The sequence below is a fragment of the Mus caroli genome, chromosome 13 (assembly GCF_900094665.2).
Source record: "Mus caroli chromosome 13, CAROLI_EIJ_v1.1, whole genome shotgun sequence".
Lineage (NCBI taxonomy): Eukaryota > Metazoa > Chordata > Mammalia > Rodentia > Muridae > Mus > Mus caroli.
The window spans coordinates 98,304,455-98,323,754 of NC_034582.1; the positions used below are offsets into that span (position 1 = coordinate 98,304,455).

Here is a 19,300-nt window from a genome sequence, read left to right on the forward strand (position 1 = left end):
GTGTTCCTCCCATACCTGGGTTCTGTTGCTGGCCCTCCTTAGCATCCCAACTCCTTTGAAGCTATGTTCTATACTTAGCAATCAACTACTGTTTTCTGACATACGGACGCTTGGATTTCTGATTTTTAAGCCACAGGTCAGAGATTTGGCTCTGTTGAGGACAAGCCTGCAGAATTCTATGATGAGCAGCCATCTGTAGCTAGCTGAAAGGCCACCTGCAGTAAGTTTTTCCAAAAGGAACTGTGAAGGACAAGATCTAAGGCAATTTCTAACTTGAAGTATCTTGTCCACAGATGATCTGCTCAAGCAGTTAGGGTGCCATTATAAGAAGCATGGGTCATCATCTTTATTTATTTCTCTTTGAATCAATCAATTGCCATGTCTTCTTTCACAGCCAACTCTTCTGTGTTTCTGCAAGTGCTTTAACCTTTCTTTTACACAATCACCAAAGATTCTTTTTTTTATTGGATATTTTCTTTATTTACATTTCAAATGCTATCCTGAAAGTTCCCTATACCCTCTCCCCACCCTGCTCCCCTACCCACCCACTTTCACTTCTTGGTCCTGGCATTCCCCTGTACTGGGGCATATAAAGTTTGCAAGACCTAGGGGCCTCTCTTCCCAATGATGGCCAACTAGGCCATCTTCTGCTACATATGCAGCTAGAGACATGAGCTCTGGGGGTATTGGTTAGTTCATTCTTAACTGACCCTCTGTTTCTAGTTCCTCCTTTCAAAAATCTATATTATCAAAGTGGTATTCAGTAATCTTAAATAAACTCACAAAGAAATTTGAAATCATATGCCTCAAGATCACACTCCTGTTCCCAGTGTTTGCCTAGTGAGATAGACAGACCCTTCCCGTTCCTTCCGTTGCCAGCTCCCATGCGCTGCTCTTGCTTTGATACTTTCTCAAGTCCCCTCTAAAAGAAATGAGCTCCTTGTATCCATCCTTATCAACATTTAACCCATTCTATTAAGCTTTCTCTGTTGACAGATATCAACTATCCGTGCCTTCAATTCTTTTAGTACTGTTTCTATCTATATGCCTACCCATGAACTTCTGGGCCTAGTCAACTACATTCTCAGAATATACCTTTTATTCCTTCTTTCTCCCTAACAAATATTTAAGGAACAGGACTTAAATTTCTCATCTTTATATCTAAATAGCTAGCACACTTAAGGGCCTTGTGAATCTACTCTAAAGGTACTAGGACTTCACTTATTCTCTCTCATTAATAAACACTTCCTGAGTACCTACTCTATGACAGACACAGAGGCTAGGAATTCACAAAGGGAATTCAATTTAAAAATTGAAAAATGATTCAATATGATGGAAAAATATATATTACAAAACAATGGTTTCTCAGGGGTCAGGTTTTCATAGTATGGCTTGTCACTTTTTGTACGTTCCCTAGGCAAATATGATCAATTTAGACTTGAGTACAAAAATCATTCTCAGCTCAAACATAATTGTTTTTACAAATTTAGTCCAGTTAGATTATCTTGTTTCAGTTCTTTTTCCTTTTGATGCAAAAACACAAGATCTCATTGCTTAGTCTAAAACTCAGAATTATACAGGTCAGCTTTAATACCTATAACAAATAGGCTGTCAACATCATGTGTTAAAGGGAAGAGTACCTGAGGATTAATTCTGCTTTCTCCCTCTGCATAAGAAAGTGTTCTTGCTGAGGCTGAGTTTGGTTCAAGAACTAAGAAAGCCTGACAATTATAAACATTCCCTTAAAAGGATATCCACAGATTGTTAGTTCAAGTTATTCTGGAATTGTGATGAAAGGGAAGAGCCTACAAACCGTTAACTCTTTTGGAACAGTGAATATAAAAGTCAGTGATAGAGGAAATGAACTTTCCTGACTCAGTAGCCTTGCTTTACTTATATATATTTATTAGCCACTGTATAGTAAGTAAGTGTATGTATTAAGGTCACTGAAGCTGAAAGAAACTATGCTGAGATAGACTTCATCTCTTTCTCCCTGATGTTAGTAATGAGAACACACTGGATCTTGATTAATTGGAAAATAAATCTAAAGGCGTTCAAAATGTGTATTCTCGTATTTATACATAACCTACCCAAAACACTATACAATGTTAGAACAAGATGGTAAAACAATCTGATCACTTTTATTGAATAAGCTTGCTAGTCATGAGTAATGGGTCAAACACATAACAATACTAATTGCCCAGACACTCTTGTTTAGCTACATGAATGTATCCAGAAACCTCTAAGGAGACTGTTATATCAGTAATTTTGTTGTTGATGCTATTATTTTATTTCATTTTTAAAGGATTGCTCATTTTTTAAAGAAATGATACCCCAAACATTAAAAAAAATTGCCTCCTCAGTGAAATAGTATTAAATTTTCAACCTTAAAAAAATTCTAAAGGAAAATAGTTTGTAAGCTAACGAGTACCCCAGCTATCATATGTTGGAAGAAGTTTAGCACAATTCCACATTACAGTAAGAGATAAAACTGTATATAAGAAAGACTGCTCCCCTTTTCCCATGGGGACTTTGGTGTGCAATGGTTGCAAACAGCAGCTCCTTGGTGTGGTGTATGTAGCCTATTATCTATATGGGTTGCCTCAAGGGACCTTGGAGACAATTTTCTGCCAGTTGGTAATCAAGCCTCTGATCACAATGCTGTCCCTGATCTAGGCTCCAGACAGGGATGCGTGGTGCCTTTGGGAAGCCCCAGGGCACAGTGGCCAGGGTTCACATTGGCCAGGTCATCATGTCCATCCGAACCAAGTTGCAGAATAAGGAACATGTGATTGAGGCTCTGCGAAGAGCCAAGTTCAAGTCCCCTGGCCGCCAGAAGATCCACATCTCAAAGAAGTGGGGCTTCACCAAGTTTAATGCAGATGAATTTGAAGACATGGTTGCTGAGAAGCGGCTCATTCCTGATGGCTGTGGTGTCAAATATATCCCCAACCGTGGTCCTCTGGACAAGTGGAGAGCCCTGCATTCCTGAAGGCTTCAATAGTTCTCTCCTATACCCTACCAAATCGTGTTCAGTAATAAATCTCGCATCAAGTTCGCTTAAAAAAAAAAAGAAAGAAAAGAAAGACTGCTATCAGGTGAGGTTTCTGTTCTCTTTTTTAAATGGAAACTACAACAGCAAAGTATATTTTTTTAGCCTGAAATACTTGGCTACAAAGACAAACCATTCTGCTATTAATAGCAGTATATGTGGTGTGCATGTATATGTATGTGGGTGTGGAGATTGGAGGTTGACATCTACAGTCTTCCTTGATTGTTTTCCAATTTATATATTGAGGCAGGGCTCTTGAATCAACCCAGAGCTCATTCAATATCTCACTAGCCAACTTCTGGGGATCCCATTTTTGAGATCCCCAAGTACTGGGATGACAGGAGAGTCATTACACCCATCACATACTCTCATGGGTGCTGACTACCCAAGCTCTGAGATTCACATGTATTTGCCAAGGGCTTTTTACTCATTGAGCCTTCTCTTTTGCCCCAATACTAATTATTAAGTATGGTAAATTCATTAATAATTTTTCTGTGTTATCCATTAAAAGGAATTTAAATCTTAATTAGTTTGAAGATCAAATTTGACACTTGGTAGCCAAAGTAAGCAGTGAAGTCACATTTTAAAATATTTCACCAGACAAATGATTCTATTTAAAAAGGCTGGAGAGACGGCTCAGCAGGTAAAGGCACTCGCCTCCAAGCCAGCCAGCCTGAGCTCAATCCCCAGGATCCACATAGTGCAAAGAGACCTGAGTCTGGCCTGTATGTGTGTGTGTGTGTGTGTGTATGTATGTGTGTGTGTGTTTACACCTGCACACGTGAAACAAGGGTAATTAAGTAGGCTATTCAAGAATGTATCATTTCTAAATCCTAATCTCAAGAAACAAAACTACAATTAAATTTGATAGTGGTCACAGTATTGTCATTTTATACAAAGTGCCCACCCTCTGCTATATTTACTATTATCAAAAAATACATTCATAAGCCTTAAAAGCTGAACTTGCTAAATGACAATGGAGTGAGCACTCATTTTTGAACCATCCTCATTGGGACTGGAAAAGGCCTGAGATTGAATGTCTTCAAGCACAGTTACACACACCCACAAATGGCCTGCCTACTGCAGACATGAATGTTTGTTTGTAACACTGGGTGGAGATGAAGTGGCAAGCATAAAGGGCATCCTTTCAAAAGCTCTCCCAGTATATGGAAACTCTTACTTTCTCGTTTATATAAACTGGTCCTGTAGCTCAGATAAATACAAGTCTTCTGAAATAGAAACATCACAGCAGCCTCACTAAACTTAGCGTTGTTCTCCATGATGGGCATATATTCTGAGCTCCACCTTCAGCAAACAAATGTAAAGGTACTGAAAAGGAAGCAGTCTTTATATCACCAGATTTAGGAATGACGACTGAAGAGATGTTACTGACAATACTGTTCCTCTGTTGGGTGACTTACACAATATGATGCATTGTCTTCCTCCAGACAGAGCTGTGAACCACAACCTTTTGTCAAAGGTTGTACTAACTCACATCAAATTCGGCTTGATGTGACTGGGCCAGCTTCCTCTGACCACACAGTAAATTGGGAACATGCTTTGCTTCTTCTCTCTTTTTTAAAGGTCATAGGCCTGGGACCTCTACAGACAGTAGTATCATTAAAGGGAAAATTCTACTTGGTTCCAAGAATGGCAAAAACATCTTCACAGAGGAAACTGTTGATTAGCAATTGAATGAAAGTAAAAACATAACTTGTAAAGCAGGGCCTAAAAATAGGATACAGAGCTCACAGAACCACAGGCAGGCAGTGCTGTTTGTACCGAATGCCTTGAGAGTCACCTCTCCCTTTTCCCTTCCATTGTCTCCTAGAGCCACTAAAGAACATCAGGTTACATCAAGAAGCTTGAGAAAAAAGCATCCGTAGAATAAACTTACCTGTAAGCTATTAGCTGAAATTCACTAAGTGATACAAAGCCTATTCTTTATGAGTGTAGTAAGGAAAATACAGTGCAGTCTTGTGGCTTTAATTAACTATCTGCTTATTTGAATACAAAATTCACATATTTGTAGAACTGGGTGTGTCGTATAACTTACATGGTAGCTTGTAGCTTCTTCAGATTTTTCCTTAACTGAGCATTGTAGCTTATTCCTCTAATACCAGAATGTTAGAGACTCAGGCAGAAGTAATGCCAAGAGCAAAAGGCCAGCCTGGGCTACTACACAGGAAGAGCTATCAAGTGAGAGCTTTCCTTAAAACACCATTCCATCCACCTCTGAATATCTTTCCTGTACTATGCGAGATGTCTATTTTATCACCAAAATTAACCAAATAAGCTTTAACTCTCATTTGGTTTTTATTATCCCCATATCAGTAATGTCAAGAAACAAGTTCAAAAGACACATGAGCACAAAAACAGCATAAATAGTACCATAAAAATCTTTATCTTTTTTCTTTATTCAAGAATAAAATAGGGGCTAGAGAGATGGCTCAGTGTTTAAGAGCCCTGTACTATTATTGTGATTTTGCTGGGGGTCAGAGTTAAATTCCCATCACCCAGATCACACTTTACAGCCTCTTATAACTCTTGCTCTAGAGGATATGAAGCCTCTGACCTCCACAGGCACCCACCCACAGATACATACACTTAAAAAAAAAGGAGGAGGAGGAGGAGGGAAGGAGAAGGAGGATGGGGAGGAAGAGGAAGAGAGAAGAAGGAGGAGGAGGAGGGTTCATAAAAATTAGAAAAATGGCTTATAAAATAAAGCCATAGAAGTTGATCAATTTATAACCCTAAAGAAGTTTACAGAAAAAAAAACTACTGAAAGATATGGGATATTCCAATAATGAATAGTTTGTTATAACAAATATCTAACCATTAGTTGTGGCAAACTATTTCCTTTCACAGAAATGAATGCACATTATCTATATTTAGTAAGATAACATCATAGAGCAATATACAGCTATTTCCACTGCTAATTTACATAATGAAAAGTAAAAACCTTTGCTGTTTCCACACCCCGAGCCAAGGTATATAATTATCTTTGCCAAACGTTCAGCAATCTACAGAGTTTGAGGGCCTGAGACATCATGAGTAGCCAGGACTACATCTGTTTTACGGACATTTATTTAAGAAGGGAGAACTTTGACCTAGTCTATAATTCTGTATGAATGTGGTTTAGACTTTTATTTTAAATAGAAAAAAATGGTAATTTGTCCAGGAATTTTTTGGAAACTAAAATTTACAACTAGAATATTTAAATAGTACTATACAAAGATAGTACATCAAAAAACAGTGAAAAGTTTAGGGGGAAATATTCCATTGTTGGTAGTTTAGTATAGTTCACCAATGTGCTTTATATATAGTAAAATAAATAAAACTATACAAATAAATCTAACACTCATACATAAAACACCCCTATAATTTTTAATAATGCTCTCCACTTCCACTCTGCTCATCTGGATCAAAATAGATGTGTCTCTATGCTACTAAGAGAGTACCTATGCAGGCTCCAGAAACTTTCAGCTTTGGTGCTGGGAGCCAGGGAGCTCCCAGAACTGCAAATCCTCTTCCTGTTCTATAACTGGATTCAAGGACAGTCTTTAGAGATGATTCCTGCTTCACTAAATGCAAACCTTACCTTTGGAGATGGCTCAGGGGAAAGGATTAAGAGCTTAGGTGCACATAAGCTCGAAGAAACGACATGGGCTAAGCACGTGAAAAGAAGTCCCTTGGCCCCTACATATAAGATACACATGTGTCCTTGGTCTACAAAGAAACAATTTAGTCTTTTTTAGTTAAAAAAAAAAAAAAGGATGAACAGACTTCAGTATAGAAAGAGATGAATGAGCGCTCAGAAGACTCTCAGGGTCCTCTCTAAAGGCACCACTGCACCAGCCTTTAAACACAAGGTCAAGTCAAATACACAATGACTCCAAGTCTCTTATGTGGACCTAAACAACTGGATCATATCACAGTATTCTTGGTTTTGGAAAGGAGCGCATTTATGACAAAGAACAGTGGTACAGCAGTAGGAGACAGAGTCAGTGCACTGTAGAAGGGCTCGCTTAAAGTTGGAGTCAGAACATGCAACTAGGCTGCAAAAAGGACGGAAAACAAAGTTGTACTCATCATATGGCTGTCCAAACAGATAAACATCAATAAATGTACAAACATTTCAAAATACTAAGTAAAGCTTGGATACTAAAGATAGATCATTTCATAAAAATAAGGAACTACTTCTGAAGTCATGTGTGCTCAAAATTCACAACTGATTTCCTCTCCATTATGTTTAGTGATATACATATTCAAGCAATTGTTGTTTATTGTCCTGACAGAGTAATTCCATACAGTGTTACTAACCAATAGCACAAAGGCTCCTCTAGGGTCCCCCTTACCTTTAGTTTCAATCAGAACTCCTGGCAAACAGGTTTAAGCAATGGATAGCTGTGTGTCCTGAGCAAATACTGACTTTAACTTAGGATACACTCATTTCCATTATATTCAGAAGCTTAGCATTCTCCACCTACATTTTCTGGCTGAGCTGTAACTACACAGAGCAGAAAGCTCTGAATGAAAGCCACAGGAAAATGAGAACTCAATCTGAGCATGCCATGGGGAATCAGCTTGCAAAGGCATCCAGCTTGTAAGAATACAAGGAATAAAAGTACAGGCTACAGCAACAATATCAATAGGTAACTGAGGAGTAGCCAAGTTGTGCCATCAAGGATCACTGAAATACAAAATAAACTAACTCTTCCCACATCACACTACATTTGGCTTTTAAGGGCCTTTAAGCTGTAGGAAGAATGACTACAAAGGTCCAGTTATAGAGGAGATGATGACTCTGACTCCTCTGTCGAAGCAATTCAGGTGTGCCTTCTGTTATCTGAAGTAGTCTATGTAAGATAGATATAAGGAGAAATCTTAGTACCTCCAAATTAAAATAGGTGTTATCACACTGTTCTATTTAAGTATGATCTGATTTGAAAGCTTTAGTTTTCAAATATTCAAAATTAGAAGCTTACACAAATAGTTATGTATGTGTGTAACCAAAAGCATTAATAGTTTACTATAGAATATACATAAAAGCTGTGGGTAGGAGCTTTTTATACATTAACTCATTTACCGCCATAACAATCCTTTTACAACTTTTTCCTGCCTTGACTCCAAGTTCAATTAGATCTTTCCACTGCACTTGTTTGTTGAGTTTCTATGTTGATAAATTTTATCATTGCTGTGAACATGCACCTGATAGATAAGACTTAAGGAAGAAAAGAGATATTTTATCTAGGATTTCAGTGACTTCAGTCCACTATGGCAGGAACTCTGTAATGACAAAATTTGGAAGGAGGAGCCAGGGGAAGAGACAGCCCCCAAGGACATGCCCTCTGTGAGCTACTTTCTCTAAACAAACTACCTTCCATAGTCTCATTAACTCATACATTCTATGGGAAGTTTTAATCCAGGGCTGGCCATGATGAGTCACACCTATAATTCTGCATTTAGGAGGTAGCAGAAAGATTATGGGTTCAAGGTATCCCATACCACAGAGTGAACTTGAGGCTAGCCTGGGATATATGAGAACATGTTTCAAAAAAGAACCAAAATTAATCAGTATGCTGAAGCATTCATTAGGTAAGGGTCTCAGACAATGCTCCCACCGAGGTACTCAGCTATATATTTTACTTATCCCCAAAGATCTGTCAATCAAATCAAGCTGTCAAGATTAACCATCATAATTTCTTTAGTCTTCCTTTTCAATGTTCTTTCTCCTTCTTTAATTTAAAAGAAAAGGGTTTTACTATGCACCAAACTCTTGGTCTAAAATTTTCCACCTTTCTCAGACTTTAGAAAAGACGAGACCATAGACATGGACCATGGTATCCAGTTGTTGCAGACAAATCTTATTATTTAATTCTATTGTAAGTCACTTTAAAAATGAGAAACCCTTTTTAGAGACCTACTTCTAAACCTTTTAGAGACCTACTTCTAAATCTCTAAGATTCAGAGCTAGCTTAAGCCAGATTTCTTTGATCTAGGGTCTGTATTCTACATTCATAATCCATAGAGAAGCAGTTAAGAAGTACAGTTCATTGACTCCATGAAAGCTCAAAATTATTTCAAAAGAATCCACAAGATCAAACAATTATGGTAATAACATTATGCCCTGATTTACCTTCTCGCTGTTTTGACATTTGCAGGGCTGGTATAACACCAACAGTAGATAAACCCCTGAACTGTCCTATGTACTCAGCCAGTGACAGCAAACCATATGGTAAAGGCCTTTGGTCTCTGCATCTTGTCAGGCACTCAGCAGTGATTACAACTAGAGGTGTGTTTCAGCTAAGACATATCCTAATGAAAACAGTAAAGTTATTTTAACTTTTGAAAACTCAACTTTTACCATAAGATTCTTTGGGAGATCCCACGCATCCTGAATGCAAAAGCATGATGGTTGAGGAAAAACACTTCTGCAATTATTTCAATTGCGAGCTAAAATGGTAAGAGTCTTTACATGTATACACCTGACATTTGAAAGAACAACTCACAAGTTCTGAATTTTTGATAATTCTGACTAGGCAACAAAATGAGTTTCTTATCTCAAGGAAGACTAGAAAATTTTGTTAGCAATGATAATATGAGTTCTTGATAGAAAATTAGCATTAAAAAAGGGAAACCCTGCTATGAAACTGACCAAACACTGAAAGACTTCTCTGGAGATGACTGGTGATTCTGTGTAAATGTGATTTTTGTATAACAAACTGTATCAATGCTTGGAAGATAAGTGTAACCTGATGAATCAATACTTTCCAAATGACCAATGCAGAATGTTATGAAGTCACAAATGGACAAATGATTCATTCAAAGTGTAAGAAAAACAATGAGTTTTAATGGAAAACACATTATGAAGAGTTTATTGATTTGGTTTTAGATTTCACATTACCCATAGCACAAAAAATTATTACCTGTTGGATTTTGGTACGGCATCAAAGGATAATTACCACAATTATCTGAAAAGGATGCTAAAATGCCCTTCCTTCCTCAAATTAGGTATTGTTTTGAAGCCAGATTTTCCTCCTACAAGTTAAAAACAACTCAGCACATACAATAGATTGAATGAAAAGGCAGAATTGGGATTCCATCTGTCTTCTTTTAAGCCAGTAATTAAGGAGTCTGGCAAAAATGTAAAAGTACTACAATTCTTCTAAATGTTTTCTGTTGGGAATTTTTTTTTTTCTTTTTTTTGGTCTGAAATGAATGCTATTTAGATAAAGATCTATAATGGAGTTTTATTATTGTTATTTCAAAAGTACTTAATATATATTTTAACTTTTCTACTTAATTCATAGTAAAGGAATTATTGATAGCACAGGACAATAAGTACATATACACAGCTAACACTAGGGACAGGAGGCAACTGGACAGCCTGGGCTGTAGAGGGATTTTAATCCAGCAACATGGCTGCTCTGGCAAGAGATCGCATTCAAAGATCTTCTAAGTTTATATGATCTCACATGCCCTTAGTACATACCTTTAAACCCTAACAATAAAGGTAAGGTTAGTTTGTAAAAGGAACCAGCCATGTTTGAGAGTGAAAATGTAACTGAGAGGCACACAAAGTGATGAATCAGAGAAAGATCTCACATAATGACTAGAATGACTCAAAGATAGGATATGCCCAACTCACATGAGAACAGCACAAGAAAGAAAGACTACTTAAGAGCAGAGAGAGGGGTGGGGTGACAAAGAAAAAAACCAGTGGGCTCTCTCTCCAGCCCATAATAATATAGTTATATAACCATATATATATTTATTTAAGTTCATAAATAGGCTAATATATAAAGCACCCCTTTGTCAATCAAAACCTCCACCTCCACTAAAATACTTACTAATAAAATAAAAATAAACCAAAACAGAACAAAACAAACTCCCTTCTGCAGGTAAAGATAAGAAATGAGACATCCATTCTTCCTGGCTCTCTCAGAGCCAAAGTTCTGAGAGGCAGGTCCCAGTTTGATTTCAGTCATCACATACCAAGTTAAAATCCCAATTCCCAATCTACTACCACCCAAGTATTTGCTTTATTAATCACTTATCATTTTGTCAATGCCAAATATCAAGTAATATTGTCCATAAAAATAATCATATGGAGAAAAAATTTAAACCACTTTCTTAAAACTCTTGGCACATCAAACTTCAAAAATGTGTAAATATTCTAGCAAAATCACAAGAGTAGAATAGGACAACTTTATTGCTAAAATTTCATTTTTTAAAAAATGACATTTTCTATTTATTTTCCTTAGAAAGACTTGAAATGTGTCTGTCAGTGTTATGTTTAAAAACACATCGATCTTTTAAAAAGTGGAGGATTTTCCAAAGCAATGAATGTCACCCAATTCTAAACAAGGACATTCATCTCTCTCAAATAAAACAGTTGCACATACTAGCTAGTTAAAGCTAGAATGTTATCTTTTAAATTTGTTTCCTTGAGTGAACATGGCCATAATCATGTTTAAACATGAGCTATTTTAGTTTCATGAAGTTGTAATAAAAATTTTATTATAAATAAGATGTCCTTAAGAATAATATTTTATTTTATATAAATTCAAAATTAAACAAGTGAAATAAAAATAGTAAATACTGATTCAAGCAAAATGTCATATTCTAGCAATCCCATTTTCAAATAAGAGGGCTTTCCTTCTTTTTTCGAACAAAATTTTCTACATATTCCAGTCTGGGTTCTGACTGCTTAAATATCCCTTCAGGAAAATAAACCTCACCTAGCCTGAAACTTCCTTGAGATTTCCTATGAATTTAAAAAACTTGAGTCTATACCATCTGGTGCTTTTTTAATGATATTCATGTGTATGACTTAATCTGTAAGTGCATCTGACACAACTTTGCTCTCTGGGGCCGAGAGATGTGTGAGGTGGGACCACAGAATGGTTCCGAGGAACAGTGGCCATTAATCCAGTGCACAGGCTCAACTTGTCTCTTCACTCTAGGACCTGGGCCCATCTCTTTAACACCCTTGGTACTGTATACTTCTAGTATATACAGTGCCTTCAATACCATTCAGTGATCTGTCTGTAATTATAACTGAGAGAACTGGACTACAGGGAATCAAAGGCCATCTAAATTTATCAACACAAGTCATCAGTGCCATCAGGTTTTCAAAGTAGTTTTATATGTATTTTTTATTTGACTAAAACTAAAACCCTACTAAGGCAAGAAGAGAAGAAACTAATCTTACCTAAAGATAAAGACATAATCTAAAAAAATACTGATTTACTCTGATTTTATTTACAGTTAACAGCCCTGGGATCTTCACAGGATCACAGTTGCTCCTAAACTGAATATCTCACTGATATTTAAGATAGAACTAGAAAGAAATATGTGTTCCATTAGATTTATACTTGCCCTTGAGGCCACACTACCCCATTCACTAATGTGCTCTGCTACTGAGTTTCAAATGATAGAAGTAAAAAGTAGCACAATATAGTAATTTTAATCAAACTTTCCTATTTATATTACTCCTACTCAAAAATCCAATATTCTTCCAACTTTGAATGTTTCAAATTTATTTATTCAATTTGAAGTTTGATCTACATTTCTTCTAGTATCGTTGATGAATATAGAAATGAAGTTAAGTAAGTTATATTTCTACTTGACTACCCTAAGATTCCCCCTGGGACCTAGTCGCAGTCTACCTTGCCAGCCTCATCTCCAACTGCATGCACTCTGTGAGTCACAGCAGATTACTCCTCAAGAACACTCTGTACTTTCCTTGGTTTCCTCTGTTAAAAAATTTCCTTTCCCACCCACTTCCTTTTATTCAAACCTTACATCTTCTTCAAGGGCCAGGATTAATCATGCAGACTGCCTGATCTATAAAATTAAAATTAATCTCACCCTCCCACATGAAGCTACTGGGCTCTGAAGTCCTGTTTCACCCAGAGTTCACTGTGCTCAGATGGCTATCTCTTAGGTTCAGCTGGGCACTTTTTTGTGCTCGAGGGTAGTATCTTTGTATCTACCACATGACAGTGTGGGGGGGAGGGGAGCATGTTAAATGTAAAGTACATGGCAACAAGGTGCTGCCTTAGCACAGGTTTTCATCAAACATGATGAATGAACATGACATGACATACATGTCACCTTAGCCTCTCAGCTCCCTCCTATCATTACAAGGGATCTTTCTAAAAAAGAAACTTAATTGTATCAATTTTCAATTTAATCTTGAAGTTCTCTGCCATCTAAAGGACAGAGCTCGGGTTCCAAGCATAGAATTGAAGGCAGGCCCATCATGACCTGCACTACTATACTTCTCTAACACTTTCTAAAGTTCTTCAGCTACCATGGCATCAAATTTTCACCTATGCCCTTGCACTTATTATCTGCATCCTACATACCCAATTCCAACATCCCACCTGGTAAAAACTATATCCAGGTGAAATATAACATGGTACTTAAGCTCCTCTAGTTCAGGTGTAATACTATACAAAAGAATCCCATCTCTAACCAGATGGAAATGCAGCAATCAGTAAAGCATGCTGAAAATCAGATGGATTGCCATTGAGCAGGAAGTGCTATGTTGGAGGCCCAGAAACCACTCTGTCAGGAAAATAAAAATTTTCCACCTTTACAAAAGGACAAGTAAAGCCTCCAGTACTGTCTACTTACACTAATCTACAGCACTGTCAGTAAAGATCTACACACTATAAATTATCCAACATCCTAGAATATTAGTTAAAGCTTTTGTTTTGAAAAAAGCAATTTTTCAAATGCAAATATGCCCTTTATGTTGCTTTTATTTTAAAAAAAAAACAACTGTTTTTTTAAACACTGTTTCTGAAAAAACCCTTAATGAGTTTTATTTCTTTTGCAGTGTGCAGATGGAATCCAGGGCACAATGTAAGTGTTCTCTCATGGAGCTACATTCTCAGCCCATTCAAAAAACTCTTTGGGGGACAAGAGTTCACTGGTGGCCCCAGGTTGGCCATGAAACCACTCTGCAGCCCAGACAGGCTGGACTTGGGATACTCATGCCTTGGCCTCAAGAGCAGCTAGTATATGCAGGTGCCAGTACTCCTAACTTAGTAGTTTAGCAAGAGATTTGGAATGACCTGCATCCCGTGAATTTATGTCATTTAAATATCATTTCCTATTAGAGCCATATGTACATGCTGAATAGCTTAGCTACCCTTAGGCTGTGTTATACTTCTGCAGGCTCGTGTCCTAGGTTTCCTCTACACCATACAGAAAGGACTTTAGTAGATGTTTTGTTATTTGGCCCCACTGATAACTGTTATAGTCAACTAGTACACCATAGAAATAAAACTAAGGAGGCAAAAGAGGGACATTTTCTCTTGGTCTCTTCAGGAGGCCAGTGTCTTCTATCAATCCCTGAGTTACACTACTAGAAAAGACTGAATAATCAGCATCCCACGCTGCCTTTAACCTATTTACCATATTCACCTGTGCTTCCAATAATACAGAATAGTTAAGCAACAAGCATATTTTCATTACTAATTAGCTACTGAAAACACTGAGTAAAGACCTTTATCCATCTGGTAAAATGGAAGCATATTCTATTCCAAAAGTCTTATCATAATATATAGCACAGGCAAACAACCAAACAAAAAAGGAAAGAAAGAAAGGAAAGAAACATTACTTTTAAAATTTCACTGGAACATTGATAAACTCTACCTATGAATATAACAATGAAGATAAGACCAAGTAAGTAAGGCTGATGCATGAAATGTTTTCTTAGTCTTCAAACCCTAGGCCATTCTCTAGTATGGAGATGGAAGCCCCACCTTACATCACAGTAAATATAATTTCACAGATCTGCTACTGACATTTCTGTAGGTAACAAGGCAAGTACATACAAACTTCACTTAAAACTAAACCAGACCAAACTCCCACAGGATAAAAAAATAAAAGGACTTCTATCGCTTCAATCTTGTGTCAGGCCAACACAGTATGTGACTAAACATGCTGAAGCCTTGCACAAAGCTGGTTTATAAGATATTTCAAGTAACTGTAAATACTTTGAACAAATAAGCATATCTGGGAAACTTGTAATAATCTGTAATGATTAATAGAACTAAAAACTGAACACAACGTGAAGAAAGGAAATGGGAAGATATAGCATAATGTTCAAAATTAGGAAAACTGGTTACTGTGTATAGAACCAGGAAAAACAAATGCACAGCAAAAAATAAGTCTAACTTCCTATCATCTGTTGAATACATATGTATTATTAACCTAATGAATTTCTAAAGCAAATAGAGAAACACAAAAAGAAAATTTTAAACAAGTTAATGGTTGCCTTCAGTTAGGAAAAAAGAATTTTTCAGTCAGAACAGAAGCCTGTCAATTACATCTTGAGATTGTTTGAACAAGGTAATTCATGAAAAGCAGCTAAGTCAATACTACATATTTTAAAGTTAACTACACAGACAGGAAGTTAAAACAGGAAAATGAATTGCAGAGCTTTAAGAAACATCAAGTAGAAAACAATCATTTACAAAATTAACCTTTAAAAATCTGGGAACCTACTAATATGCTTCAAAATCTTACTTAAGGTTTAAACCTTACATAGGTACATGTAATGGTAAATAGCTTTTATATCAACATACTTGCACACATACAATGAAAGGACTGAGGCAGAAGTTTACTTTCATCCAAGTAGTGGTAGCCAGGGTTTTGGAAGAACAGTAATTCTAACACATCAAAGACAGCAAATGATGAGATCACACTAGAGAATTCTATGAAGGTTTTCTTCAGAGCTGGTCATTATTATGAAGGATCCTTTTTATCCCATTTTGTCTCCTTTCAGAAACTAGGTCATAAACCATTAGCTAATGTGATGGTTTGTATATCCTTGGACCAGGGAGTGGCACCATCTGAAGGTGTGGCCTTGTTGGAATAGGTGTGACCTAGTTGGAATGGGTGTGTCACTGTGGGTGTGGGTATAAGATCCTCACCCTAGTTGCCTGGAAGTCAGTCTTCCACTAGCAGCCTTTGGATGAAGACATAGAACTCTCAGCTCCTCCTGCGCCATGCTTGCCTGGATACTGCCATGCTCCCACCTTGATGATAATGGACTGAACCTCTGAACCTGTAAGCCAGCCCCAATTAAATGTTGTTTTTTTTTTTTATAAGACTTGCCTTGGTCATAGTGTCTGTTCACAGCAGTAAAACCCTAACTAATACAGCTACCCATCCTAAGTGTACTTTGCTTCCTCAGCTGATCTGCCTGCCTGGGTTGCTCTGAGGTGAGAAGCTGCAGTCACCAGTTTAGCACCTCATAGTAAAACAGTGGGAGGCTAGGTAAAGAAGCCTCTGTAGCCTTCACATGGCTCTAAGTTGAAGTCTAGGGAAAAAAAGGGGAGGAAGGCCTGTCTCTGCTCTTTGTTCTCAGCACTTATACAACTTTCAGAGTGTGTGATCACATGGTAAAAAGTTCACTATGAGTTTGCACATAAATTAAGAACATAAACTGAATAAGAGGTTTATAACAGAGAATGTCTACATACAAAATCTACTAGAAGTAATTACCTGGCTAAACATTCATTTGCTACAAGTTTACAGGTTCATGGAGAGTTAAAAAACATAACTAAGTTGTCCTTGAAGTTTTGTATAGATGAATTCAGTCAATATTTTATCTTCTGTCCTTGTACCTGTGGCATTTATCTTTTAGCTCCTTCTTTATGACCTTCAGTTAATGGTTTTTATAATCCCTTGGAATGTGCTCTAGGACTTAGAAGCCTGTTGTTATCCCAGAAGCAATTAAACAGTTCTGTAATAAAAGGGGCTTGAATGGCTTTGTCTGTGTCATCATTCTGAAGTGGCGGTAACTAACCCTACCTAGCATGCTGGTTGTTTCTTCAGAATCAATGCTTTTTGTTCTTGCAAACTACTTCAGTGAGGGGTCTTCTTTCAGTTATTTTTGAACCCTAACAATTAATAGTTTATACTGTATTTGCTTTGAAAATGGTAACCTAAGTGAAGGCAATGACTCAGTCAAATAAAATCTATTCATTCAGATGAGTCATATTAATGAAATACTAAATTAGTGGTTCTTAAGCTTTAAAAATTGATATTTTTTCCTTTGCTTATTTGCTTAGAGACAATATCTTACTTCATAGGACATGATGACTTTAAACTTGTAACCCTCTTGCCTCAGCCATCCAAATGCTAGGATTGCAGGTATGAGCCATTGTTTCTAACTTTAAAAAGCAAATTCCTAAATACACTAGAACTACTGAGTGGGGCTTGTCTGTTCTAAGGAGAGTGGGTCCTAACATACATAGTTGATAAAAAAAATCAAACATATTTGATACATTTTCCCAAGGCTATCAGAAGTGTACTCCTCACAGGGATGAGGCATTCATTTTAAAAGAACAGCCTGAGAAAAGGCCTCTCCCAAGTCACTTGAGTAAGAAACTGGGTGAAAAGAAGCTAAGTACTAAGTAAGGCCCAGAAGTGGAATGTATCCACAAACACATGTATCTGGGGCAATTCAAGGAAGCCAATATACCTGGTACAAAAGGTGGTTAACAGTCTGCAGGGGCTCATGGAGCAATGAAAGGCACCAGAGACCCAAACATGAGCAAGGCCTTTCCTAGAAGATTATGGATTCAGATGTAGAATGATAGAGTTGATGGTAGGGAAAGTGAACAAATCTTCCCTCCCAACTTCTGTTTTCTTAATGAATTAACAAGATTATCATCTAAAAGTAGGTCAAAAATATGTTGAATGGTGTAAATATAATGATTATCTTATAGGAAAACTAAGAAAGTCAACTAAGGCAGCTATCAGAAATAATGAAGCAGTTATTCACCAATAAAAAGCAAGTACCATCTCCTCCTGGCCCCCATTCCTACCCTGGAGGATCTTCCTTACCATAGTAAGGAAGCAGTCTTACTGCATCACATCCTATCAGTTTCTGCTTCATGGAACAGAAACCCCAAGAATATGGTTGATATAATCCAATATTTTAGCTCATGTCAAAAAAGTTCATAGGTGGGAAATTCAAGTTGGAACTATAGTTCCTAATATCTTAAGGGTCCAGGTCCTTTCTCCAGCCAACAAATCAGTGTACCAGACCAGCACAAAGAAGAAGGAATCAAAAAGAAATAGCCTCTTCTTTCTTTTTTAAAACATAAAAACTGTTCAAGGTCGATGAAAAGGCCTTATAGAAACACACTGCAACTCAATGAAAAATGTAATCAGAGGGAACCTTAGAACACGTGGGACATGAAACAAGTGTGGCAGGCTAAACGTTTATGTGAAGATGGGGGTGGGGCAGGGGAGGGCTGAGATATGATGTGGCAAAAACTAAGGATGTATTAATAATTCTTACGAAGTCCCACTACTTTGAAAGCTAATGGCAAAATCTACTTAAAAAATAAAAAAAAAGAGCTTGAATGGAAGTAACTTTCATGGATGGACAATGGTGTTCCTAGAAGACAAGGGTTATTAAATGAAAAAACTCAGTGCCAGGCATGAATTAGTTCCCTTCAAGTTATTAGTCAAAAAGGCCCCACAGGTCTCTACAACAACATGAACCACTGTCATTGTTTTTGGTTGCCTATTCATAACAACATGCTAAGAGCCTACTGCTGAAGACATCATACATTTTGGTAGCACAATATAAAGCAATTAATCTTGAACCGAGAAACTTTCTCCTTACTGGCTAGCTTTCATAGTGCCAGAAAGTGCTATGCAGGCCCCCAGGGAGAAAAGGTATCAATGGTCTGGATCCTTCATGCTACAGCAGTGATTTGCCAGGCAAGATGTGCCTGCCAGTGCAATACTGACATGACTGTTTTAGGGGTAACTAATGGCCTTTGATAGGATTTGAAGCCCGTTACAAATGAGAAAATTTCTAACTGGTATTACAATCATGGTCAAAAATCCATGGCTGGTGAAATCATAGACATTGAGCAGGAACCTATTGTTATTTTGCTAAAAATGTTCATGTTGTCAAACTGACTTTTTAATTATTCTGTTTATCTGCCTGTAGATATATGCTGCTCTGAAATTTGATCTAGATAAAGGTCTTTATGCAGTCAGCAGAGGTTAACATAGAAAATTGTAACTGATCAAAGTTCTAAGAATAAAACACTGAATACTCAGCCCCATATGGAATATTCATGTCAACCCACTCCCCAAGCTCAAGAAACATTGTGGAAGAGAAAGCAGAAAGAATGCAAGAGTTGGATGAGTGATTCTGCTGTAGAAGACAAGAGTCCTTCTAACTGAGGCCTCACC

The 19,300-nt window shown here is 37.2% G+C and overlaps 1 protein-coding gene and 1 non-coding gene across 4 annotated transcripts in view; one reads left to right on the forward strand and one right to left on the reverse strand.

Annotated features, from left to right (window-relative positions):
- Cwc27 (CWC27 spliceosome associated cyclophilin) overlaps positions 1-19,300 on the reverse strand; it is a 172,497-nt gene that overhangs the window by 119,004 nt on the left and 34,193 nt on the right. Inside the window, exon 11 of one of the 3 annotated variants that reach the window (XM_021180317.2) lies at positions 2,823-3,059. The exons of the other annotated variants lie outside the window; for them this stretch is intronic. Within the exon in view, the coding sequence (XP_021035976.2) occupies positions 2,849-3,059 (211 nt within the window). The 3' untranslated portion in view covers positions 2,823-2,848. Of the gene's footprint in view, positions 1-2,822; positions 3,060-19,300 lie in introns of those variants that run through there. 3 annotated transcript variants of the gene reach the window in all.
- LOC115029206 lies at positions 2,492-2,625 on the forward strand. The gene has a single exon (XR_003834758.1). It is a non-coding gene; the product is annotated as a small nucleolar RNA SNORA70 (small nucleolar RNA).